We start from the raw sequence: 26,201 nt of genomic DNA, 5'->3' as shown, positions 1-26,201 counted from the left end.
GAGCCGTATATGAAGGGAATACACGGCTCTGGCCAGACGTTTTATTTAGTTTTATAAAGTTTTATTTAGTGACTCTAACCAGACGTATTCTACCGATGGATGGATGGATACGGCTGAACCCTTTAAATCGGACGGTGGCTCAAGCCACCTAGCCATGACTTATGAAATTTTACTTTTCTCTTGATTTTAGCCACAAATCAGATAACCTTCGCTTGGCTACTTCTACCTGCTTAAAATCTACTTTCCCTTCACTGTCTTTAAACCCCAATGCCTTGGATAAATCATAGAGTCACAAAGTTTTCCCAGTGACTCTAGATAAATCAGCTCACACAGCGCCGCCATGTGGCAGCCGCGAGCGGCGGCGGAGCCGGCGCCCGACGGCCTGAGGAGGAGGAGAGCGTTCGCCCAGACATCGAAAAGGCACTGGCTGTGTGCATGCGCAGTACAGAAGATCGCGCGCCGGTGCTTGGACTTCCGGACAGCGATCCCGTCGTGCTCCGCGGGTTTGCCAGCCTCTTTCCGGCCCATTCGCCAGCATGGGTAAGTGTCTCCTGCATTACTCGTGTGGAATCCTTTGTAATCTAGGCGATGAATGCGTTTAGCGACTTTATGTTTAGATTTTATTACGCTGGAATGTTCCTTTTATTAGTAATATAAAGTAGTTTTTGCCGTCTACGTTTGGAAATTTAGGATGCCCCATCAAGTACCGCGTCTCTTAGTGCCGATAACATGGACGGTCACCCGGCCACACGTGTGAGTCCTTCAGCGGATTACTTTTATTCGTTCTTAAGAACCTTGTATTGCCACTGAAAAATTCTTCTTATTGCGCGGGTCCTCAAGCATCGTGCGAACTAGACGTGCCTTGTCGCGCCAGATTACGTGCTCCATGGCGGCATCTGTGCCGGCATTGCTATCTTGTCGAAGGATGCTGTGAAGGCTTTCGTGTGATGAACGAACTAATACCATCTTTCGGCTGAATGCCCTGATGTGAAAACTGTTCCTGAGGCCTTCACGTGTCATTCGGGGAGCGGTGGCGGTTGAAGTGTATGCTCCGAGTGTGTTAGTTATGCAGTGTTGTGACTCGTGCCTTTGATGCAGGTATCTCCCGTGACCATTGGCACAAGCGTAGGAAGACAGGAGGCAAGCGCAAGCCCCTGCGAAAGAAGAGGAAGTTTGAGCTCGGCCGGCCCGCGGCGAACACTAAGGTGAGCAGTTCGTGGCTTCGCGGCTGTCCACGGCGTGCAGCGTTCTGCGTAGGCCTCTACATTCCGGAGTTGCCGGGCATGTCTCGCTTTGTGTGGTGAGGTAGCAGCTAGTGCTGTTCCGCGGTGCCTCTTCGTCTTGCCGCACGCTTGATCGTGCGCGACTCTGTGGCCTCTGCTCGGGCATGTTTGTCGCCATTTCTGTTCAGTGAGCTTCGGGGCTACCCGAGATGTTCTCGCGGTGCAGTCGCTCCCGTCGTATTCGTTTGCAAGTCGCGTCACCGTTACCTGTGCTTTTTTTTTTCGTTAGTAGGTAGCAGTGCATGTCGGAGCTCGGCAACACTGCTAGCGTAGCGCCATCAAGTGCATGACTTCTTTATTGGCTCTTAGCCTCAGTCCCCCGACGACAGTTAACCTAACCAATCTAGCACCTGGCGGTGGGCAGAACAGTACGCTGGCAACAGTTGGCATTATTTAACTCCTTGAGACAGAAAAGAATCGCTCTCTGCAGCAAACTATAATTCACTTCAAGGCAGCATGCACAGACGTGAGCAGGCTTGTTATCTAGGGCTGAATAGGTGCGCTGTAGAATAAGGGTATCTGAGCACATCTGTGCTGTTAGTGACCTGATGCTCGCGCCTTTGTCACTTTGCGTACCTGTGCTGCTGCACCAGAGTACTTTTAGCACTCGTGGAACCTGTTGCCTGCTTATAAATTCCATGTTTGCTCTGCAGAGAACCTCTCAAGCGCTCTAGACAAGTCTGCTCACAACTGTACTGATACAGGTCTGATTTGAAATTTTATTGCCCTTATTTATGGCTTACAAAATGGACACATGGCACTCTGCTTATTTTATGGTTGGAATGCTAGATGTTGTGCTCTTTACTAGCACAAGCTGGGAGAATGCATTTAATTTTTTTGGGGCACTGCTTGAAGTGTTCCGGTCTCAAATGGATACTTAATCATTTAGCTCTGCGGCGGTGGCTCAGTGGTTATGGTGTTCGGCTGCTAAACCGAAGGTGCAGTTTTGTCTAGGCGAAATCCTAGATGTGTGTACTGTGCAATGTTGGCACACGTTAAAGAACCCCAGGTGGTCGAAATTATCCACAGCGCTCTGCTACAGGGTCTCTTGTGGCCAGAATCGATTTGAGACTCAAGCCATATAAACCAGACTAAATTAAGTTGTGAGGCCTAGAGAGCAGCTACTAATTTTAAGTCCGTAGCCCCCATTCTCATAAGATGAGTGCAGTGCTCCACAGAGCGTGCAGCTTTTGAGCTGAGAATTTCGTGCCCACGTTGTTGTGTGGGATGCGCCACTTCCCCTGTGCTCTACGCTAGTCCTCTCTGACCAGGAGGCCTCGCCTTATAAGCAGGGAACAGTAAGAATGTCGGTTGGACCACTTGCTGGCCCGTGTGCCTTGTGGGGCTCGGGCTGCTGTGGATGAATCGCACACTACTTGTTAACCAGTGCATGCTATCGTAGCATAGACACATTGCCTGCAGAATATGCTCTAACAGTTTTTTACTGGTGTTTTAGGCTGCATTGTTGTCCAGTAGACTTGTCTGCAGTTAGGTGACTTGGAAAGGTTGCAGGTAGCCCTTGTTTCCTGGCACCGTTTCTGCTGTTCTCGAGGGTTTTCTTGCTCTGCTGAGCGGGGGTAATTTGTACTAGGGAGAGGTGAATTTTTGATTCTCACTGTGCAGTAACTGTCCTCTGCATTTTCCGTGGTACTGCATAGAGGATTGGGGGGGGGGGGTTACAGGCCGAAAATGTGTTGCTCAGGGCAGGGACCACAAGTAGAAAGGAAGACGGCTCAGCAGAGTTATTAGTTTTAGTATTGGGTCACCGAGCATAGGGTACCCTATCTGCACACACATAGCGTTAGCGGAATGAGTCTCCATTCACGGCATATAGAATAGGGTTGTAAGTGGTCGCGTAGCGTCGTTTGCATGCAGTGCCATGACGGCAAAAAAGAAAAGGTAGTAGAAGAATATATTTTATGCGAAAGTTTTTTCTTTACAAAACAGTAAAAATCATAGCAATAAAGTGTTTTTAAACTGCCTTTCTGGTGTTTTAAAGTCGATGTGAAATCTGCCATCCAAGTCATCTCTACTGGCGACCAAACAATGCGTAGTGGCCAAGCCTAACAGCTCTGTAAACATGGAAGCAATCCGAAAATCTGGCGCATTTCATCGCCAAAATTTTGTGGTGCAGCCATTTTCAGACAAAGCGAAAGCTTCTTGTGCCTTTCATTTGCCGTGACCTTAATACAGAGTAGCGGAGACAACGAATCGGTGAAGCGAGAGGCCCCGCTTTGACGGGTGCCGCCATGTTGCCTGAACGTAGAGCCGCGTTGGGGCACATGCCTGTTTGAACCTCTCGCGCTTTCTGACGTCAATCGACGCGTACTCGCTAAGCCTAGCAGCTCTGTATAAAGCAATCTGAAAATTTGACTTATTTTATCGCTAAGATTTTGTGATTCAGGGAAGTTCAGACAAAGCGAAAGCTTCGTGAACCTTTATTTGGCCGTGAACGTGAGATACAGCTTAGGCAACGACGAATCGGTGGTGAAGTGAGAGGCCCCGCTTCAACGGGCGCCGCCATGTTTCCTACACTATCCTGTGTTAGGGGGCCACGCTATTTCGCCGATTTAGCGGTAGCGTCTGCCGCTCACCCAAGGGCCGTTACGTTCTGCGCATTCGCAGTAGCGTCCCTACGACCCAAAGCGATAGGGTGACCCTAGACCAAAACTCTCTATTAAAGTCCCTGGAAGCATATTACTTATATGGAGCAGTGTTGTGCGAAAGTGTGCGAGGAGCAGCAAATCCTCATGTGAAACCAGTGGGAATTTACCTTTAAAAAGTGCACATGCCTTAGATTTGTTGCTGCCTGTGTGAATGAAGGATGTCTTTTTAACTGTGTTAGCTGGTGATCTGTGCTCACCACTTAAGCCTTTGTGTGGCAGCAGGTATTTGCAAAACTGATGCAAAAATTTGTTTTATTGCACGAGCAGATAGTGCATGAAACCGGTTCTCAGCAAATAAGCAATTTTAGTATGGATAGTCAGGTGGAAAAAAGTGGGACATTTTTGCCCCATTAGTCTACATGGGTTTCCTCACTCAGTTTTTTTCTAACCTCTTCATGAACTTGTTCACTACTTTTCCTGTCATGGAGCACTGCTGGAATCTGCGCCTTTGTTCAACTTTCAAAAGGTTGTGTTCTTTGCCGATTAGCCAAACTTCACCCAAGGAGCCAACTATTCAGTTATATTTTTACCCTCCATGTTCATTTGGAAGGGCTTCTTGCTGCTGGCGGTTCTGAATGTTTGGCTATTGATAATTTGGTGCCCAAGAACGCTACTTGGAATGTTTGTAAAATGACCACTCAGTATTCAGTCAATAAATGGCCGCATATTTTCAGCATGGTAAAACAAGTGCTTTCCTCATAAGCACCTGTTGTAATTGAGTTGTTCCTCTCTCTGCAGAAAAAGGAATCGCTCACTGGGCATTTTTATTGTTTTTTGCCACGTCTAATGTAGCTGAGAATGACAACTTTATTGTGCGTAAGCACAGGGGATTAAGCAAGTTGCCTAGCGTGCCTCACGCAGGCAGGCCGTGGAGACGTTTGTTTGGCCCATTCGACGGCCCTGGACTGAATGTGGGGGCCATCGCTGGACCTTAGCTTATCCCATGCTTCTTTGGAGTGGTCAGGCAAGAGTTCTGGGGCAGGCTTAAAAAATTCGCAACAAACCCGGAAAAAAAAAGGAAGTTTCAAGGTTAAATAATTTTTAATCATTGAAGCACAGCATAAGTGGGACTACTCTGTCCCACTGTCTTGTGAGCCCTTTAGTGCGGAGAACAAGGTGGGACATACGTGTCCCATTGTGCCACAAAGGGTTAAGTTGTGGTGGCTTACTGTAAATCTTGTGTTCCCTGCAGCTTGGCCCCAAGCGCATCCACACGGTACGGACGCGAGGAGGCAACAAGAAGTACCGTGCCCTCCGCCTTGATTGCGGAAACTTCTCCTGGGCGTCTGAGCGTGAGGATCTTTTTGTTCTCTCAACACGTGACTTCTCGTGCGCAGACGGACAGTTTCACAGATGTAGTGCTAGTGTGCGGGCCTAGAAAACTGGCCCAGCAAAATATGGTTTCAGGTTAAGGGGGGATGAGGGTCTTGAAAACTTTTTTTTTATTTCTTAACATATCTTCCTGAAAATTGGCATGCAGATATATCTTTGAATGCTAATCCCAAATATATATTCAGATTTTATATATCTCATCTAGAAATGAAGATATGGCAAAATAATTTATGCCACTTAGGTCTTTTCTTACGGGCCATTATGGTGATTTCTTAATTAAAAAAAAACTAGTTATAAAGTAATGCTGTCATTTTTAAGGGCCCATTGCACATCCTAAAGCTAATGAAATTTTTAAAAAGTCATCACATAGGTCATGAATGAATAACAAAGTAGGAAAAAAAAACACTGGGAGTAATTAGCTTACATCTGACCTAATTGCTAGTCTATTGGGTTTAATGAAAATTGGAAAGCTTTAGGGTGTAGCTGAGGTGTTGCTGAAAAAAATACCTACTTCAATAAAATCAGTCGATGCAAATATTATGAAAAGTTCCGTAACGCGAAGGCATTTGATCGAAAAAGCAAAGCTGAGAAAATTGCATTCAAAGTTTTGCTTACTCTGCCATTTTTGTTTACTGATCATATGGAAAAATTTAATGCTTTAGCATGCAGCCCAGTCATCGCTGAACACACCAAATTTACAGAAATCTGTTCATGTAAAGATTGTGAAAACCTCTGTATTGCATTGGCACTTGACAAAAAAAACTCAGAAAATCACTTGCTATTTTCTTTGAATCTGCCACACATTCACAAAAGTCCTGGGCAGTAGTCCTGGGTGCTGTCTGGCTTGTGCTTCTTGGCCATCCTCTTCCTCACCTTTTCAGCATTGGTGTGACCCTTATCAGACCTGCACAGCCTCTGTTTATCTTTATCAAGGCTCCTACCAATGAGGCAGCTCCCAGGCCTGTAACCAAGCTGTGCTGCAACAGCTCTGCTGGTTGCTGCCATTCCTTGGTTAAAGCGAGAAACTGCCTCTTGCGAGGTTAAAAACAGGACAGTGAGGAGTGTCTAATGGGAATGTTCAAGCTTCAGTTCAGAGCGCAGGCCTTGGCGCGAGCCCCCCCCCTGCAGGAGCTCTCCTCAAAATATATAAAAGAAACAAATGATGTTATCAGCGGCTTGGCGCGCTGCGCGTGCCTGTCGAAGCAGCTTTGAGCACGCGAGCCGAAGCAAGGAAGCGGTGTGCGCAAACGCCGAAGCAGACATTAGCCGCGTCCACCGGTGATGCTGGCGTCAACAGGGTTTGTTCAGCCGCGTCCACCGGCGAAGCTGTTGGCGAGCTCAGTCCAGCCACATGCAGCGAGGGTACAGCAGCTTGCGGCATCACCGAAGCTGCAGTTCTCGACGTTTGCAGCGCTCTACTTATTCCATGCGAGTCTCTTTTTGCCGACTGCTTTTCGCGTGCTTGCTTTCAAGCGCGCGTCTCGGGCCATCGTGACACACGGAACAAAGACACCAGGCAGGCAAATACACGCAAAAGCACGAAATTCGAGGCTAAAAGAAGCGATTCAATAGCCAAAATATCTACAATAACGATAAGGAAAAAGGCAGAACCAAAAATATAGGAAACAAAGAGGAGCGCGAAAAATGATGGGCGTGCAGGCGAAAGCAGACGGGAAGGAGCCGGACAACACGGCCGCAAGGGTTAAAGCATGCGTCACGGCCAATCAGAAGGCTGCGCCTCGAAGAGGCGCCCGTTTTACCCAATCGGCGGCTGTCTCGCGACGCTTTCTCTCCTTGCGAACGGTTGCTGATAGCTCCGCTGTGCGAGTGTCTACAGCTTGCCGAGAGGCGCCAAATTGGAGAGCGGGAAACCAGCTTTCAAATGAGACCAAGATGGCGCCGATCGGTTTGAGTCGCGCGGAGCTACGGCAGCTTGAAAATGGGGCAAACCTTCGCGCTTGGCGTTCAATTTCGGCTCACTGACGTTTCTAAATTGCCGTTTTTTTTCATACTTTGAGTTGGAATTCAGCTATAATATTTTGTAGAGGCATAGTTGGGACATTAAAGACTTCAAAATCTCAATTTTTGAAAATTGCTATTTTTCGCGATTTCAAGACCCGCGTCCCCCCTTAAGAACTGGACACCTGTTAGTGGGGTGCTTCTCTGATTCTGGGTTGGGTGCAGGCGTGCCCCTGCTGTGATGAACGTCATTTCACCATCTTTCGGCAGATGCCGAGAGCAGTGTTGACACTTCTTTTGTTCTGATGATGGGGCACACCGCATTACCTGCAATCCTTTGTGGCCAGGGGAATTCGAATAGTGTGGTTTTAAGAGCGTCAGCTCTTACTAGCATTTGTCAAGGACACGTCTGTCTTAACAGTAACCACGTGACCACACTATCACATAGTGGATGCGTACGCCTCAGTTGATATCTACTTTCGATCCGTTGTATACAGTAAAACCTCGTTGATACGTTCCCGGTTCGTAAGCTCAAAATCGCGGGCATTAAAAATGTCTCGTAAAGTTGCACTACATTTTTCCTGTTTAATATGTTCCTGGAAAACACGGTTTATAGGCTACTATGTTTAAAATTTTGACAAATTGTGGTCGTATAATACGTTTATTGACCAATCGCGCATGTGCAAACGTTACAAGTGGGCCGAACGAGAGGGCACGCGACATGTTTTTTGCGGCAGTCACCCGCCATGATGGCTTCTCTGCAGTGCCTTGATGCTACGAGGCGAAGCACCACCACCAAGAACAAAATAAAAACTGCGTGCATAGCATTTGCGATGGCCGTTTCTGAGGGGACGCGATATGAAGAACGCTGAGGTTTCGTCACGGTGCATACGGGTAAGGAGGCGAAGCTTCTACGAACTACAGCGATGCGCTTATATAGGAACGGCCGGCTTTGGGAAACTCGGCTTAAGGGGAGATGCGAGTCGAAAAATCACGTTTCTTTTTCCAAAATTTTTGATTTCGAATGTTTTGAAATGTTTGAACATTCTGCTTCCTTGTCTAGAAAAATCAAACTGAAATCTGAACGAGAAGTTAATAAAAAATGCTTCCAAATGAGTTGCGGTAGCTTGAGAGTCCGCAGAAATGTGCGAAAGTTGCCCATCTTTGAGCCTGGATATCTCGAGGATGCTTCACCGCACGCCATTGCAATTGCTTGTGGAGGTAAGCCTAGCCCCAAGCTCGCTCCTACGACAGCCGGCAGTTTCGTATCAGGGAGAGAAAATTAAAAAAAACGCGTTTTTCAAGCCCTTCCAAGCGTCTGCACTGTCACGTGGTACAATCGCGAGGCTGCCATTGGTCGCCGCGGTGCGGGGCTTGTGGTGGAGCCTGCTGACAGGTCAGCATCTCGCAGACCGCAAACCCGTCGCTCGCCGTTGCATCTGTGCCGCTCGTTCAGTATGACCAGTCCAAAGAAGCGCGATTTCCGCGGTCGGAAATACAGCACGAAAAACAAGTTCAAAGGTGGGCGCAAGGCGAAGCGGAGAACGACTTTTGCGGGAAGCGTCCCCGACCTGCTAGGCCTAACGACGACTGCCCCCCTGACCAGATCGACGCAGCGCTCAGCTTTGTCAGCGCTTCCGAAAAGATCGCATTCTTCGAAAAAGATGAAAGGCCAAGCTACCACGGCTCTGCAAACGTTGTGGTGTGCTACATTGGTGCGTTGACAGCACTAGTGAACGGTGCACCGTGCCCAACATGTGGGAAGTACCGACTCGCTGTCCGGGAACTGGTCAGCAAACGAAAGGGACTGGCATCCTTCCTTGAACTGCACTGCGAGAACGTCGCATGCCCTGCGACTGTTCTCCAACTTACACGTCGAAGCGAGCTACAAGAAGCGGCAAGGCTTTGACGGCGGGAGCTCGCGCGACGGTTTTGCCTCAAACGTGAAGGCAGTGGTAGCTGCTCACGCAATAGGAGTTGGGTATGAGCAGCTCGTACGTTTCTGCATGATTATGGGCCTCCCGAAGCCGATGCACCATAAGACATTTAATGCTATAACCAAGAAGGTCCATGCAGCTGCCATGAGTGCTGTTGTCAGAAATCTGGAGAAGGCCCGGGAGGTAACGAAAAAAGAAGTTGGTGGCAGGGATACAGCAGTCATATTTGACGGTACATGGCAGAAAAGAGACCATAAAAGCCACAATGGAGTGGGCACCGTAGTTTCTTTAGACACAGGACTCTGCCTTGATTTTGAGGTATTGGCAAACTATTGTCATGGATATAGTCGACACAAGGAGCTGCCCAGCGAGGAAGAAATCTGGCAGGCTTTCCATGGCCCTGTGTGTGAAAAGAACGTTGACTGTTCCTCACATGCTATGGAAGCAGAAGCGGCACGTAGGATTTGGCAACGAACTCTCTCCTATGAGACGCCCCTCCGCTTCACGAAGTTCCTCAGCGACGGAGACAGTAAAGCGTACATTGCCGTTTGCGATGCACGGGTGAATGGTCCTCTGAACATCGAAAAGGAGGACTGCACAAACCATGTTGCTAAACGTTTAGGAAGCGCTCTCCGCCAGTTCAAAACACCACTGCCACGTGGACAAAAGCTGTAAGAATCAGCTGTGACAAAGTTAGACTTACTACCAGATAGCTGTGACTAGCAATCGAGGCAGCATTCAAAAGATGTATTCTGCCATATGGGCAAGTTATTTCCACTCTTGCTCTAGTGATGGGGCTAGCAGCCACAAGTTTTGCCCCGAGGGACCAGAGTCTTGGTGCAAACACAGGCGAGCTGAAGCCCTCTGCCAGCCTGCACCCAACCACACGCCCCTCCTCACTAAAGCCCAAGGGAAGGCAGTCCTTCCTATATATAAGCGGCTGACAGACGAGAAGCTCTTGGCCCGCTGCATCCAAGGCAACACACAGAATGCGGCAGAATCTCTGAATAGTAGAATCTGGCTGCTTTGCCCAAAGACCAAGTTCGCGCCACGGACGGTCGTCGAGATGGCCACAGCACTTGCAGTGCTATGGTTCAATGAAGGGCATGCAAGCTTTAAACGGGTGTTAGAGGAGCTTGGTGTGCTCCCAGGTCACCAGCTGCTAATACTTACTGCCTCTCGAAATGAGAGGCGGATCAAAAGAATGTCTGCCTGCCAGACTGCTGAGGCAGGAGCCCACCGTCGCAGTATGGCAAAAAGGGCTCGTGTTGAAGACTCGAGTCCGGGAGGGTCTTACGTACAGTGCTGGCCAGTTTTAGTGATGGTGAATATTTGCAGGACAGCCAATTTCTCATTTTGGGAAAGTTTCATGCATACCCAATTGATTTTCAGTAAATACACGTCTTTCAAACTTTCAATTGCTGTTTTCTCCTTTCGCAATTTTTGGCAGTTTTCAAAGTTTGTGCACACATTTTTCCACACTTCTATCAGACTTATTTTAACGAAACTTGGCACACTTGTTCTTTAATATGTACAGCACACCGGTATCTATAATAACAATATACTTATGATATATGCTAATTGGAACTAACTTATTAGACGCATAGAGAATAGAAGCATTGCAAATTTGCAAATTTTTTTTCACTACTGGCTCCTCCCAAAAGAAAGTTGTGGCTAGTTTTCAGTGTTCTACAGTTATTATGGAATAGAATAAGCCGTTTTACCATGTTCCTTGTGAAAAATTAATATGTAAGAAAGTGTGCACAAAAGTCCCTTTGTTTTCCACTTTCGGAGAACATTGAACAAACTCTAGTGAAGCTACAGAACAACTAATTAGTGTTTTGGAAAGGGCAGAAAAAACTCCATAAGCACACAAAATTTCATTGCTCTATAGCACACAAAATTTCATTGCTGTATAGCACTTATTAAAAAAAAAGTGTCTTCGAGTAGCATCTCCCCTTAAAAAGCAGAAACACTGCAACAATCAGCTGCCGTGGTGGCTTTCCCACGGTGCTTGGGAGCAAAGGGACGAAGTGTCTGAAAATGACAAGGAAGAGATTTTGGTTACTTTCGTCACTGCCGTCGACGGGCCGGATGCGTTGCAAATTTCCTTCTGCGTTAAAGAAAGCGCGAACGCGGACTGAATTCAGCGAGCACTGGAATAGGATCTGTTCAGTTCTTGTGCCAAGAAATGCCAGTCGACATTTTTATAAACTGAAATTGCCAATAAATGTCTTTACCTCATTCAACAATCTCATTTCTTAAAATCGTACGTTTCCTTGGATTATGCGTTTTTTCCTGCAATTGAAAAAACTTATCAACGCGGTTTTACTAGCTGCATTCGATTCAGTTCTGGTTCACGGCACCAATTCTGAAAAAGTGCCACTGTTGCCAGCGCGGCACCAGTTTCATGGTGCAGTGAGTCAGCAGGGCCTCACCTCATTGGTGCGACAATTTTCACCCGAGTGCGTGCAGGCAGGTTTTGTCGCCTGCCCGCCGTGGAGTTGTCTCAACTCGCATGTATTTTTTGTGTGCGGTCGCCTCCGTGCCTAACGAGACATGAGTCTGCCATGGAAGTTACCCATGGTTGACAACGACATCGCGTACTGTATTTACTCGAATCTAACGCGCCCTCTATTGTAACACGCACCCGTTTTTCGTGACCCCCCCGCCCAGAAAAAAAGCTCCTTGATTGTAACGCGCACCCATTTTCCTTCGCAAAAAAAAAGTACCACGCACCTCACGCTTTCATACACTAATACAACTTTGTCTCGTTTGGAAAAACAAAGGTTTAATCTCGATGCGCTAAAGTTGCGATGATAAAACACACACACGAACAAAAGGAAACGGCTTATCTTGCCAAGATTGTTTTCACTCGTCCTCGCTGTCAGAGGACTCCTTATCACTGTCGACCGACCAAAGCATTTCATGCTCGGTGCCGTCCATGGCATTCGATATACATTTTTTAAAGGCCTTGGTGACCATGGCAGACGGTATCGTGCACCACGCATCTTTCGCCCATCCAGTGAAGTCATGCAGCGAGGGACGCTTAATTCTGTTGCTGGGAGTGAATTCATGGCAGCCATTCACAAGCCATTCAGTGTAGAGCGCCCGAATCCTGTCTTTAACCGGCTTGTTTAAACAAACATCGAGCGGCTGGAGCTGCGATGTCATGCCGCCGGGTATCACGACAAGGTCGGTGTTGCATGCAGCGAGCTTGTCCTTGATGCGTTCGTCGAGATGGCACCTGAACACGTCAAGCACAAGCATCGCACGCAGGCCCAAACTGCCGCCGGGTCTCATGCACCAGACGTGATCGATCCAGTCGGCGACCAAGTTTGTCGTCATCCAACCTTTTTCATTTGCGCGCACAATCACCCCACTCGGAAACAAGATTCCTTTCGGGAGCGTCTTGCGTCTTAATATAAGATACGGGGGCAGCTTGTGTCCATCCGCGGTGCAACAAAGCATTGCGGTGACGCGTGTTTTTTCGCCTCCTTCTTTTCAACAGTTGTGGTGGCAGGCATGTCGAAGTAGAGCGGTGTCTGATCGGCATTTCCAATCTGGCCGAGATGGTAGCCGTTCCTGCGGCGCAAATTCAAAACGTACCGCTGAAAACTGCACCGCTGAAAACTGCAGCTTTTCTTCATACTCCTCGGGCAACTTCTGGCATATCCCGTCCGCCTTCGAAGAGAAAACCCTTTTCTCTTCATAAAATTTGACAGCCAGCACCTGCTCGCTTTGAAGTCGCTCCGCGTGAGCCCCGTTTGTAGGGCTAACTGCATCGCCCGGACTTTGAGCAGATCAGTCGTCTTTGGCCGCTCGCTGCTCTTGCACGTATTCTGCGAGCCGCTCTTCTATTTTGGCGTAACGGCCCTGCTTCGGTCCACTGAAACCCTTTCGTGTAGCCTTGCTGGCGAAAATCTTTTCCTTCTGCTTGCACCAGTCCCGCACGCATGTTTCTGGAACTCCGAATGCGTGTGATGCGGCCCGATTTCCGTCCGTCTCTGCACGCATGATGACTTTCCTTTTAAATGCGGCATCATGATGAACTCGACGTATCTTCGCTGTCTGCACGTCCATGACGTGCGAGCCATGGTGGTCACAGATGCAGACCTAACTTAGGACTTCGAAGAGTTGCGGGGTCTGTTTTAGTTGGAATTCAGAGTCCGAGTTATTAGTCGTGAATGTCTTGATGTGATTGTTCCGCATTAAAGTTCTGAATTATCGAAGTCTAAAGAATTGGTTGGCTACTGTATGGTGTTGGAGGTGGGGTTCGAGTGCTGCCTGATGGATCCACAGTCAAGTCTGAGATACCTTCGTCGAGTAAAACGGAGGGCGCACTGAACCACATGCTTGTACCGAGGAGTAAAAGGTGTGCTGGCTACCTCCAGGGGAGACATGCTGTTGCTGTTCCCATTAACATAAAGCATTATCTCTGATAGCTGCCATCTTGCTAGATTAACTGGTTAGCTTCAAAGAAACTTGATTTGGCCATACAGCTGGCTTTTATAATACATGTGAACCTCGATAGAACGAAGTTCGCGATTGAACAAACTTTTTTTTGTTTCAGTTTCTTGCTTCCATTGAAATGCATGTGTTTTTTCCTCGATTTAACGAAGTGGTTTCACGCTGCAGTTTCGATGCAACGAAATTTTTAGGAGCACAGAATAACTATTTTGGAAAAACTCCGCCATTTTATGAAGTATATTCAAATTTTATTTTGTAAGAAACATGTTTGTAGAGGAAACTGTTACCCCACTACGGCGCCCCGGGCACACAGACGTGTAAATAGTGCCCTCTCCGACGTTTTGACGTCTAGAGCAACGTTGTCAATCCAATCCGATCCAAGCCTAGTGCGTCTCTCGTTCGTTGGCACAGGAAGGCATGCTGCCACAAGAAGTCATTTCTTTCTCTGATCGTGGTGCTCTTTTGTGCAACAATGAGTGGTGCGCCCCGGAAGAGAGAAGTGCTTTCTCTTGATCTGAAAGCGAAAATGATCAAAGAAGTAGCCGCCGGCGAGAAGAAGAAAGTGGCGGACAGGTACGAAATAACGCTGAGTACCCTTTCGACCATTTTAAAGGCGAAGGACAATATATTGTGCGCTGTCAGCGACAGCGGCCTGAGTGGGACAAGGAAGAGGGTGAAAGCGGCCACGTACGGCGACGTGGAGAAAGCCACATTCACGTGGTTCATGGAAATGCGCGCAAAGAACATGCCTCTGAGTGGCGCCATACTTCAGCAGAAAGCCCTGGACTTCGCAACTGTGCTTGGGTGTGACGAATTCAAGGCTAGCAGCGGGTGGCTACGTTTTAAAGAGCGCCACAATGTCATTGGCAAAGCAATCAGCGGTGAAAGCGCGGAGGCGAATGCCATTGGAGCTGCTGATTGGCTTCGTGACCGCGTTCCAGATATCCTCGCCCGCTATGACATCGCGGACATTTATAACTCCGATGAAACGGCATTATTCTATCGCCTTTTGCCAAAGAGGACCCTGGCTCTCTTGCCATGGCGGCAAGCAGAGCAAGCAACGTCTGTGTTGCTATGTGCGAACATGGATGGAACGGATAAATGCAAGCTGCTGGTCATCGGAGTTAGTGGAAGACCACGTTGTTTCATTGGAAGGTCGATGCCCGTCAAGTACGTCAGCAACGCAAGGCTTGGATGACACGAGCCTTGTTCAGCGACTGGCTTAAAGAGCTGGATGAGGAAATGGGGCAGCAGAAGAGAAAAATCTGCCTTCTCCTGGACAACAGTTCAGCGCACCACGTTGACGCGAAGCTGTCAAACGTCGAGCTGGAATTTCTTCCCGCAAGTTGCACATCCCTGATCCAGCCATTGGATCAAGGTGTAATCAACAGCGTGAAGTGTGCTTACAAGAAGCGCATGATCGAGAGAATTTTGCTCAACATGCGCCTTAAACGCGACACCAAGATTGACGTGTTTATGGGCATAGAAATGCTATCTGCGTCCTGGCAGTCTACGAGCAAGGAAACTATTGTAAACTGCTTTAGAAAGGCTGTCATAAAAGCTGTGTGCGACTCATTGGATGCGGCAGACAACGATGAAGCGAGCGAGGGAGAGGCGCCTGCACTGTCGGATTTCGCTGATGCGTGGCAGCAGCTGAGCGAGGAAGGCTGCGTTCCCGAGGATGTAAGCCTTACAGACTTCATCACCAGTGATGAGTATGCCGTCACAACAGAAGAATTGGACGACACCGCAATAATTGAAAGCGTTCAAGAGAAAACCATTGTAGAGGACGGTGACGACACCGAGGAGGCAACGCAGACGCCCACAGCAACAGAAGTGCTCAATTCCATTGACATTTTGCGGAGTTATGCCGGCGCGCAAGAACATGAACAAGCATTAGTAGCGGTAGCCACCTACGAACCCCTCATTACGCCGACGCTCATGAGCAAACGTCAGGCAAAAATAACTGACTTCATGACTGCATCAACTCGCACTGCATCATGAAGTGATTTGATGTGGTCACTTGCCTTTTGCAAACATTTGAGAATAAAGGTTCTTCGTTTTTGAAGTATGCTTAGTTATTGAACTCGCGTCAATCTCGCCCGGTCGCGGCGCTGGACTGCTGATCCAGACGAAGCGGCGGCTGCGTTTCGATGGAGGCGAAATGCAAGGCGCCCGTGTACTGCGTGACGTAGCGCCGGTTAAACCCCATGTGGTCGTAAATTTCGGAGACCTCCGCTACACCCTGTCCTGTGAAGTTTCAGTTGACAGTCAGTAAATCGCGCCCCGGCCCGCATGCGGTGCACAAAGCCAGCCTAACTATTTTGCGGGGCCTCCTATTTGCACGTCCCATTCCCATCAGCCCGTGAGCGCAAGTGACGGAGCGCAGTGTTGCTTGACGCCATTAATGGATTTCCGCGCTGCTTGGTTTCGTTTTCGGTGATGCCGCATGCTTCGTGGCACGTCTTCGCAGCTACACGGGAAGCTCGCTTTAATTTTTCACTTGCGGCATTATCTCCATTTCTTATTCAAGATTTTGAGATACCCGCAGTTCGCTGAGAAAATACTGTAAGGTAATGGGCAGCAAAATTCACGGCGCCGCGGGGAGCAGCTCGACTCTACAGAAAATTTCAACTAAAGCAATAATTTGAAATGTGCCATTCCGAGGTAACGAAGCTTGACTGAACTACTCTTGCAGCTCTATTTGCTTGTCGTTTCTTCTAAAATCGGTTGCAATATCGTCACGAACGCACGTGAGCGGAATAAAACAGAAAAACGAATGTTGTTTGAATGTACAATTTCATTAACGGCACTTGGAAGACAAAAACCTTGTTGCAACGAAGTTCGCGATATAACGAAGTTTTTCTCCGAAAAGTACTACTTCGTTATATCGAGGTTCAACTGTAGTTGCATTGTAAATTTCTTTATAGCAGTGGAAAAAATGAATCATTAAATTTTCATTAGTTGGAAATTAGGTTGCTAATGGTGTGTATACAGATGCCATGAAGCCCTGGCTATTGTAGCACGATGCTTGTATTGGCTGTTTGTGCACTTGCTTGCCAGTCGTTGGGTCCTGTTGAGATTGTGTTTTTTATCCTGGTGTGTTGCAGACTGCACGCGCAAGACCCGTATCATCGATGTGGTCTACAATGCCAGCAACAATGAGCTGGTCCGCACCAAGACTCTGGTGAAGAACGCCATTGTGCTCATCGATGCAACGCCCTTCCGGCAGTGGTACGAGGCCCACTATGCACTGCCCCTGGGGCGCAAGAAGGGCGCTAAGCTGGTGAGTTCTTCCCATGTATGGTGCACAATTGACGAAACTGTTTTCCCTCCACAGCACTTAGTTTTGAGAGGTGGCTTTCAATACCGGCCAAGGACTTTTGTAACGCAGTGGTATAAAACAGAATCTCGCGAGGTCGCAAACAAAATAGTTGTCTGAAATTTTGTTCCTCCCAAACAAACAAAATTCGTATGCAAAAGCATAGAAAATGCATTCACGCAGGTCTGTTTACGGCTGATGGGATTTATTCATGGCGCTACTTGCGGTGTGGACAGTGCACCACCGGTGACTGCTCACTATGCGTATTGCACGATTAGCGATCGCGGCGTTGGCGATGAGCAGGCAGCGCTTAGTGCTCTAAAGTGCGGTTGCGGCTTGTGCATTCGTATAATCTGTGGCGGCCCGGGAGATAGTTCGGAACATCCAGAATTCCGCGCTTTGTGCACAGTGCACTCCAGACGAGGAATTCTAAGAGCTCATGTTGTTGAAAAATTCATAACTGTGTTCATATCGGCGAGATTCTAATCTTCAACAGGTGGCATCACCTACATTTGTTCTCTGCCACTTGAAACTTGTTTGCTGAAAATGAGGCTCGCAGTTGAATGAGTTCAGGGGCCACATAGCTTTTAGGATAATTGTGTTCTTGGAGTGCTTTGCATTAGGTGCCAGGCTTTGAGGAGTCTCATTTGATGAACCAGTTTTTCTAGGCAAACGTGCACTTGTTTCTTGGGCAGAAATGGCAGATATTTGTCATGTTGATGTGCTGCTTAGGAAACTGGCAATAATGGGAGGCTTGTGTTTAGCCTTTAAAGGTGTACTAAAGAGGAATCTGAACTTGTCTTTTTACCGCAGCAACTCTGATCTACACATTCTGAGCATTCTTATACTTGCAGACAGCTTTCTGTGGCTATGGTGTGGAAGCTACAGATGTACGCCACCAGCTTACTCTCTCCCTCATGAGTGTGATAAGAGCGCACTTGTGAAAGCCTTGTGCCTCACCCTCGTAGCTTGCACTGCATAGCTACAAAAAGCTGTTCGTGAGTATAGAAACTTCGAATCATTGTCCTGTGCGGCTGATTTCCCTAATTTAAATCTGATTAACCTCCTGGCTCCCATTTTTTTTTTTTTTTGAGCCTGTCGCTGAAGGTAGGAGTCAACCAACACGTGGAGTGCCTTTCAGCCAGTCCCATGGCGGCTTGCCGCTCTGCTATCGGCGGAGTGATTCGTAAATCAGTCCATGCGTATTTTTATTTCTGTGGGCCTAATTTACGGCTATGTTGTCTGCAACAGACTATTCACAAAAACCTGAAACGAGTAGGCCGCCGCAGTGGCTGAGTGGTTATGGCGCCTGGCTGCTGGCCCGAAAGACCCGGGTTCGATCCCGGCCGCGGCGGTCGAATTTCGCCTCCCATCGAAATTCTAGAGGCCTGTGTACTGTGCGATGTCAGTGCACGTTAAAGAACTCCAGGTGGTCGAAATTTCCGAAGCCCTTCACTACGGCGTCTCATAGCCTGAGTCGCTTTGGGACATTAAACCGCCATAAACCAAACCATAAAAGAAAGTGAAAGCGAAGCCGCCACAGGACGGGATCAAAGGCAGTCCACGTGTTGGTTGACTCCTCCTACCTTCAGCGTTGAGTTTTAAAAAAAGACGGGAGCCGGACCATTTAATTCGATTCATATTGGGAAAGTCAGCCCCACAGGACAATCGTTTGAAGTTTCCGAAAATGCAGAACATGTAGATAGTTCCCGCGGTAAAGAGTTCAGATTCCTCTTTAGTGCACCTCTAGGCCTGGATTGGGTGCAGCTGGGCATTTTAGTTGGCACCTAAAAGTTCACACTGCGCCTAGATGTTTGCGCGGTAATGGCATGTCCCTGTTATGATGAATGTCATTTCACCATCTTTCGGCAGACGCCGAAGAGCAGTGTTGACACTTTCGTTCTGATAAGGGGCATGCCTCGCAGCTCTCTGCCATCTGGAGAGGCTATGCAGCAGACTGCTCCGAGATTGCTCAATCCAAGTTTTGTTGTTTTTGGCTGCATTGCAAACACGGTTGAATACTGCAAATTGTGTGTGGTTCACTTTTGTCTAGTGGTGGGTGTTGTTTGTGAAGTCATATTTCTGTTCCACATCCTTAGTGCTCACCTCAAACTTGTTATTTTGGTCAGTTTTGACTGCTGTTAGGCAAGATAGTAGTTTTTTAGCTTGCCATTGAACTGAATGGCTGTTGGTTGGTTGCAGGACAGATTTCCTGAACACCAAAACCTCTTGGGAGATGTGATGGTGTCTCACGTGCCTCATTAAGAAGCCAAATTCACTAGCATTTTGATTTTTAAAACATATTTCATCGCTATGTCAATTTCTTTAGAAGCTTGGTGCTTTGCACATGGCTGAACATTGCACAGGTCTGAGGCAGTATAGTGTAGACGTATTTGATTGCAGTTTCGTGTCTGTAAGTCAGCGCTATTGTTTAGGAAATGTGGCAGCTAGGAAAGCAATCTTTCATGTAATTTGACTATTGCGATCTCAGCTGATGACTCCCGCTCAGTTCACTGCCGTCCTGTTGCTGGCCCTTTTGAGCAAGGACCCTCGACATTAGCCACTTTGACTGAGCAGCTGTTAATAACTCGGCATCAGTTGATGTTGCTGCATGCCTCCCTCCAGTGAGTACAACTGGCTGTAAGCTATTGTTGCTGGAAAAAAATGTAACACAGAAGTAGCCTGGCATTGTTGCTGTTTTGCAGGAATGTGGGATCTCTTTTGTGGTGTCTGCTGACAGCTGCAGCTTGTATGGTGGGCATCGTTTGGGAATCTAGTCTGTATGTGTGCAGTGCTTATGGAGGAGGCATGCATTGGGTGGGTTGGCTAGGCTCACCTCCTGTGGCTGGTGTGCAGGCGGACATTGAGGGCGGTGCTTTGGTGAAGAAGCGCAGCAAAAAGATGGAGAAGAAAATCAAGGAGCGCCAGAAGCTGGCCAAGGTGGACCCCCTGCTCGAGGAGCAGTTCATGACCGGCAGGGTCAAAGGTGGGTATCTGTTGCCTGGGACAGTGGGTACATTTTATTGCGCAGTGAGGGTGTACAACAAGGTTTCTGAGTGTACAGTGCTTGGTGCAAAAGCATTCTTGGTTAGTTGCGATCCCACTGTGGAGCTTCTCATATTGAAAGTTCAGAGCAGTGGTGACAGGGAGGGGAGCAGCCGGTGATGATTTGCCAGAACCTGAGAGGGTGCACCAGTGCCGTCCTGGTGTCTGGTGCTACCTGCCTTCCTGAGGGTTTCTGTTGTCATAGTTAATCTGAGGTGTGCTCCACGTATTATTGCCGCTTTTTGAGTGCAGTGTTGAGGGCAGCGCTTGCTTTGCGAAGGCTCTACAGTTAAACCTGATGTAACGAATTCCACTGTATTACAAAGTTTTTCAATTCCCCAATGCTGGCTCCATTGAAGAGTGTGTATTTGTGAGCTCCATGTAACAAAGGTGTTGCAGCGGTCGACATTGATATAACGAACTTGCCACGCAAGCTATCCATTAACTAGTGCTGAGTTACTTGAAAGTATGCCGAATCGCGCAAAACCTTCATGAAGATAAAACGCAAACTGGCATGAGAGGAACGTCTGCAGTCGCAACAAGAGAAAACAGTTGACACAACGCGCGTGCTCCAGTGCAATCGGCGCCTCTCCATGACAAACGCAGCAGTCCTTACAGCTTTGGCATTTGTAGTGTCGCGCTGAGTGGCACTGTCTTTTTTTTTTTTTTAATGAGTGACGAGCACCCATGAAGAGGCAGGTACATCATTCACTTCCTGCCCCACACTCACCATTTGGAGTGTAAGGGCGTCGTGCTTTCGTCATGTGATCTATGGTGCTGACAATCTTGAAATGTCTTTTGGAGCTTTTAATGTGAACCTCTGCTAGGTCATCTCTTGTATTTTCATTCTGGCTTCTGTTCTGCACAGTCCTATTGAAGTTTTCACGTGAAAACTGTAACAAAGAATTCTGGACTTCCCTCAATTTCGTTATATCGAGGTTTAACTGTAGAAGGGGCTAGTTTGAGCTAAGTGTAGTTCTCAGACTAGCTTCCATATGGGGCTGTATGTCCCTGTGCAGGGAAGTTTAACTTGCAAGAGCGCACAAAACTATCGATCATATGATCGATGCCTATAGGCGTGGTCCTGAAAAATTTACAGCAGTGGCCATTGCAGGTCATGTTTTATGGTCTCCTGTATTGCAGGAACGGTGTCTACTTTTGTGCCCTGAGCAGTGTCAGCTGTGTTTTTAGTGCGGTAGCACTGTTGCATGCATTTTCCAATTTTGGGCATATATGCGTATGCACGTCCGTGAAGCCTGGTTGTGGGCATCCCGGCAAGTAATTGCCTGGTAAAGGCTTTTAGGGTCAAATGCCATTAGCACATGAGGATTTTAAGGGGGGATGAGGGTCTTGAAAACTTTTTTTTTTATTTCTTAACATATCTTCCTGAATATCGGCATGCAGATATATCTTTGAATGCTAATCCCAAATATATATTCAGATTTTATATATCTCATCTAGAAATGAAGACATGGCAAAATAATTTATGCCACTTAGGTCTTTTCTTATGGGCCATTATGCTGATTTCTTAATTAAAAAACTGGTTTTAAAGTAATGCTGTCATTCTTAAGGGCCCATTGCACATCCTAAAGCTAAAGAAATTTTTAAAAAGTCATCACATAGGTCATGAATGAATAACAAAGTAGGAAAAAAAACAATGTGGGAGTAATTAGCTTACATCTGACCTAATTGATAGTCTATTGGGTTTAATGAAAATTGGAAAGCTTTAGGATGTAGCTGCGGTGTTGCTGAAAAAAATACCTACTTCAATAAAATCAGTCGATGCAAACATTATGAAAAGTTCCGTAAGGTAAAGGCATTTGATCGAAAAAGCAAAGCTGAGAAAATTGCATTCAAAGTTTTGCTTACTCTGCCATTTTTGTTTACTGATCATATGGAAAAATTTAATGCTTTAGCATGCCGCCCAGTCATTGCTGAACACAATAACACCAAATTTACAGAAATCTGTTCATGTAAAGATTGTGCAAACCTCTGTATTGCATTGGCACTTGACAAAAAAAAAGCTCAGAAAATCACTTGCTATTTTCTTTGAATCTGCCACACCTTCACAAAAGTCCTGGGCAGTAGCCCTGGGCAGTAGTCCTGGGTGCTGTCTGGCTTGTGCTTCTTGGCCATCCTCTTCCTCACCTTTTCAGCATTGGTGTGACCCTTATCAGATCTGCACAACCTCTGTTTATCTTTATCAAGGCTCCTACCAATGAGGCGGCTCCCAGGCCTGTAACCAAGCTGTGCTGCAACAGCTCTGCTGGTTGCTGCCATTCCTTGGTTAAAGCGAGAAATTGCTTCTTGCAAGGTTAAAGACAGGACAGTGAGGAGTGTCTAATGCGAATGTTCAAGCTTCAGCTTAGAGCGCACGTCTTGGCGCTCTGCCAAATTCGCCGAGCCCCCCCCCCCCCCCCCCCCCCACCCCAGGAGCTCTCCTCAAAATATATATATATATATACATAAAAACAAATGATGTTATCAGCAGCGGCTTGGCGTGCTGCCAAGGTCCGCGCTGCGCGTGCTTGTCGAAGCGTTGAGCACGCGAGCTCGGTTCAGCCGCGTCCGTCTGCACGAAGCGGCGTGGGCAAACGCCGAAGTCGATGTTAGGCTTAGGTCAGCGGCTCGGCCGCTTCCGACACGGAATTCGAAGCGGCTTGCAGCGTATCAAAAGTCGACATTTTCCACGGGCTTAGTCCAGGCACATCCACCGGCACTACAGAGACTTGCGGTAACACCGAAGTTGACGGCGATCGGCATTGTCCAGCCGCGTCCACCGGCGATGCTGGCGTCAACAGGGTTTGTTCAGCCGCGTCCACCGGCGAAGCTGTTGTTGGCGAGCTCAGTCCAGCCGCATCCACCGAGGGTACAGCAGCTTGCGGCATCACCGAAGCTGCAGTTCTCGACGATGCAGCGCTCTACTTATTCCATGCGAGTCTCTTTTTGCCGACTGCTTTTCGCGTGCTTAATTTCAAGCGCGCGTCTCGGGCCATCGTGACACACGGAACAAAGACACCAGGCAGGCAAATACACGCAAAAGCACGAAATTCGAGGCTAAAAGAAGCGATTCAATAGCCAAAATATCTACAATAACGATAAGGAAAACGGCAGAACGAAAAATACTAGGAAACAAAGAGGAGCGCGAAAAATGACGGGCGTGCAGGCGAAAGCAGACGATGGGAAGGAGCCGTACAACGCGGCCGCGGGGGGCAAAGCATGCGTCACGGCCAGTCAGAGGGCTGCGCTTCGAGGAGGCGCCCGTTTTACCCAATCGGCGGCTGTCTCTCGACGCTTTCCCCCTTGCGAACGGGTGCTGATAGCTCCGCTGTGCGAGGGTCTACAGCTTGCTGAAAGGCGCCAAATTGGAGAGCGGGAAACCAGCTTTCAAATGAGACCAAGATGGCACCGATCGCTTCGTGTCGCGCGGAGCTACGGCAGCTTGAAAATGGGGCAAACCTTCGCGCTTGGCGTTCAATTTCAGCTCACCGACGTTTCTAAATTGCCGTTTTTTTTTTCATACTTTGAGTTCAAATTCAGCTAAAATATTTTGTAGAGGCATAGTTGGGACATTAAAGACTTCAAAATCGCAATTTTTGAAAATTGCCATTTTTGACCATTTTTCGCGATTTCAAGACCCGCGTCCCCCCTTAATGCCCACTGTAACTGGTGCTACTGCACAAAATTCCGCGCTTAGCCATGCTAGTTTGTTTGCGCGTGTGTGTGTCTTTTATGCATATATATTTTCAGCATTGAGAGTGCAATATTTATGTGCAAACTGCAATTCTGAGAAAACAGCAGTACCCACAAATCATTGTGTATGCATGTCCCAGTACTTTTTGTTACAGTGCTACATCTGGAAAGTGATACACCAATTCGTGTCTGAAACGGTACTCAGCTAGGTTAGGTTTGGCTGGCTGGCCGGGTTGGCGGGAAGCTTAGAAACTCAAAACAAACTAGTCTGACCGTTCTGAGACAGGGCCGTCCAACTGTGCAGCACTGAAGTCTGGTTTTGAACAGGTGTACTGCTGTGATCTCGTGCTGCTCCATTCATACCTGGTTGTGACCACCATTCGGGAGCCCATTCAAATTATCCGGATTTCTAAATGGAGGTCGTAGTAACTAGCTCTTACTGTGTGAGGTTACTCATGTTGCTATCAACTGTGCAGAGCTCTGTTGGGGATGTGGTTTTCTTCTGTTTTTCTGAGCGGCTCTGTAACCTGTGCCCAGCTGTTTATTCTTGCATCTACTGCATGAATTCAGCCATAAAGCTGGGGAGCTTCCACCAAAGCTTAGCAAGTGTAGTCTCCATTGGCTGTTGTAAATGAAAGGCGGTTGTGCGTATGTGCTCAAGAGAGGCATTGGTCAAACGATTTGGAACCACTGTGCCTAGCAGTACTTGCATTTATTTTTAAGCACAAATTGAGCCTTTGGTATATTAGCACTGTGCTTCAGACTTTGCGTGAAAGATGTGTGGCAGTGTTTTGCGCTGCTCATGTGTTGTTTTCTGCGGTGCAGCCTGCATCTCGTCAAGGCCTGGCCAGTGCGGACGTTGTGATGGCTACGTCTTGGAGGGCAAGGAACTTGAGTTCTACACCAAGAAGATCAAGTCCAAGAAAGGCAAATAAGTGGGCCACCCATGTGAATAAACTAGTGAGAGGATGAACGTCTTGTGTGCTTGGTTGGTTCCTGTGCTCTGCTGGCTGTGTACAGTGAAAGGTTTGTTTGTGGTTGTAGTGGATTCGTGTAGTCGCAAAATATTCCACTGCTGAGGTCATTGTGTCGTAACACTCAAAAAGCGCAGGCAGCTATGAGCTAAACATTGTTAATTTCAGAATTTGTACAGAATAAAACATTGCCTTTAGTGTGAAGCTGAGGCTGGAGTGTTGTACTTCATGAAACGCAGAAAGGATCAGATATAATTAAGTTCTGATGCTTGGGTTAATACTATTTAGAGACGTCAAAAGCCTTATGTAAGTTTAGGCCCAGAACAGCTCTGGTATATTTGTCTGTCGATGTCCCTCTTGACACTGATCGTGACATCCTGGGAGGATAACTTTGCCCTGAAAGCAATCATTGTGTCTGGGATGAGTGCGTTGTACTGGAGTCTATAAGGACGTGCTCCAGTAGTGGCATTACGCCTTCCTCGCTACACATCCACAAAACGATTTCTCGCTCTGCATTCACAACACGAACTCTGTGCAGCCGACATCACATGGATGGCGCGCCTCACAAAAAGAAGTATCCTCGCTACATCAGACCTAAACACAGAGCCAGAAATATTGAACCAAGAGACCTACTCACACCAATTAGGAAAAGGCTCACTATTAAACCTGTTCCCAAAAACATACACCACGAGGGTAGGATGATGGCCAGGGCTCTGGCTCAATCTGAATTTTAGCAGCAACCTGGTGTTACGTGCGTTGATGTGGCTGAGTATCCATCTCCCAACTGAGCATTTTGCAGTGCAGGGGTTACGGGCACAGATGCCACAGTCCTGTCGGTCTCCATCCGCAATGGATGAGGAGGCAGTCATCACTTTAGCCATTACATTCACAGGCAGACGTTATCATCAGTGACTCCAGGACTGCATACACAATTCACCCAGGGTAGAATTCCACAGTCCACTCTCAATATTCTTAACCAGATCCCTCCAGATAGACATTGAATAGACCTCTCTCTGCTTGCAAACAGTGTGACGTCAAGGGGGTGTGCCAAAAGGAAACTGGCTTCATTGGCAAAAGCAGGCTCTCCTGTGCGGAGTATCGTGAGCTGTCTGACAATTTGTATTTGCTGCCCGCAATTGTGCATTAAATAAAGCCCTAAGTATGCGTCACTGCAGTATCCGGACAAATGTGCACTTCAGCGATATTTGTGCGCTTAGTTGAAAAAATTGCAGTGTGCAGCCACTGAAAGCCTACCAACCACCTCAAAAGTATGACTGCGCGATGGAAGGACATGTTATCAAGGGGGTTATTTCAGACCGGCACCAGTTACTGCATCCTTAACGACCTTCAAGAGTGCAGAGCCTTATGAAGTGCAAATGGGTGCTCGTGAGTGAGAACTGCAGCGTATGCACGTGCACAGTGCTTAGCCCGTCAATTTTTTTCTCAAGTATGGAAGTTCCCAATTTGTCTCGATTAGATGACTGACGAAAATGTGATATTGCTAGAACGTACGTCATCCA

At 47.6% G+C, this 26,201-nt stretch overlaps 1 protein-coding gene and 1 pseudogene across 1 annotated transcript; both read left to right on the top strand.

The window, feature by feature from the left end:
• The first annotated feature begins 20 nt into the window (after nucleotides 1-20).
• Nucleotides 21-24,680, top strand: RpS8 (ribosomal protein S8). The gene is made up of 6 exons (XM_077661046.1): nucleotides 21-540; nucleotides 1,099-1,205; nucleotides 5,142-5,241; nucleotides 16,758-16,933; nucleotides 19,826-19,955; nucleotides 24,533-24,680. Exons 1-6 carry the CDS (start codon nucleotides 537-539, stop codon nucleotides 24,640-24,642), a joined length of 627 nt encoding a protein of 208 aa, XP_077517172.1. The 5' UTR covers nucleotides 21-536; the 3' UTR covers nucleotides 24,643-24,680.
• On the top strand, nucleotides 8,698-9,852 carry LOC144127656 (uncharacterized; annotated as a pseudogene).
• Nucleotides 24,681-26,201: the final 1,521 nt, after the last annotated feature.

Source organism: Amblyomma americanum, chromosome 4, assembly GCF_052857255.1.
Source record: "Amblyomma americanum isolate KBUSLIRL-KWMA chromosome 4, ASM5285725v1, whole genome shotgun sequence".
Classification (NCBI taxonomy): Eukaryota; Metazoa; Arthropoda; class Arachnida; order Ixodida; family Ixodidae; genus Amblyomma; species Amblyomma americanum.
The sequence above is the reverse complement of the archived record's forward strand: the minus strand, read 5'-3'. Positions and strand labels throughout refer to the sequence as shown.

Excerpts from the sequence above, each read along its gene's own strand:
- RpS8 (XM_077661046.1), top strand. Across the intron at positions 5,242-16,757 it reads CTTCTCCTGGGCGTCTGAGC|ACTGCACGCGCAAGACCCGT; the intron begins GTGAGGATCTTT and ends GGTGTGTTGCAG. Across the intron at positions 19,956-24,532 it reads CATGACCGGCAGGGTCAAAG|CCTGCATCTCGTCAAGGCCT; the intron begins GTGGGTATCTGT and ends TCTGCGGTGCAG.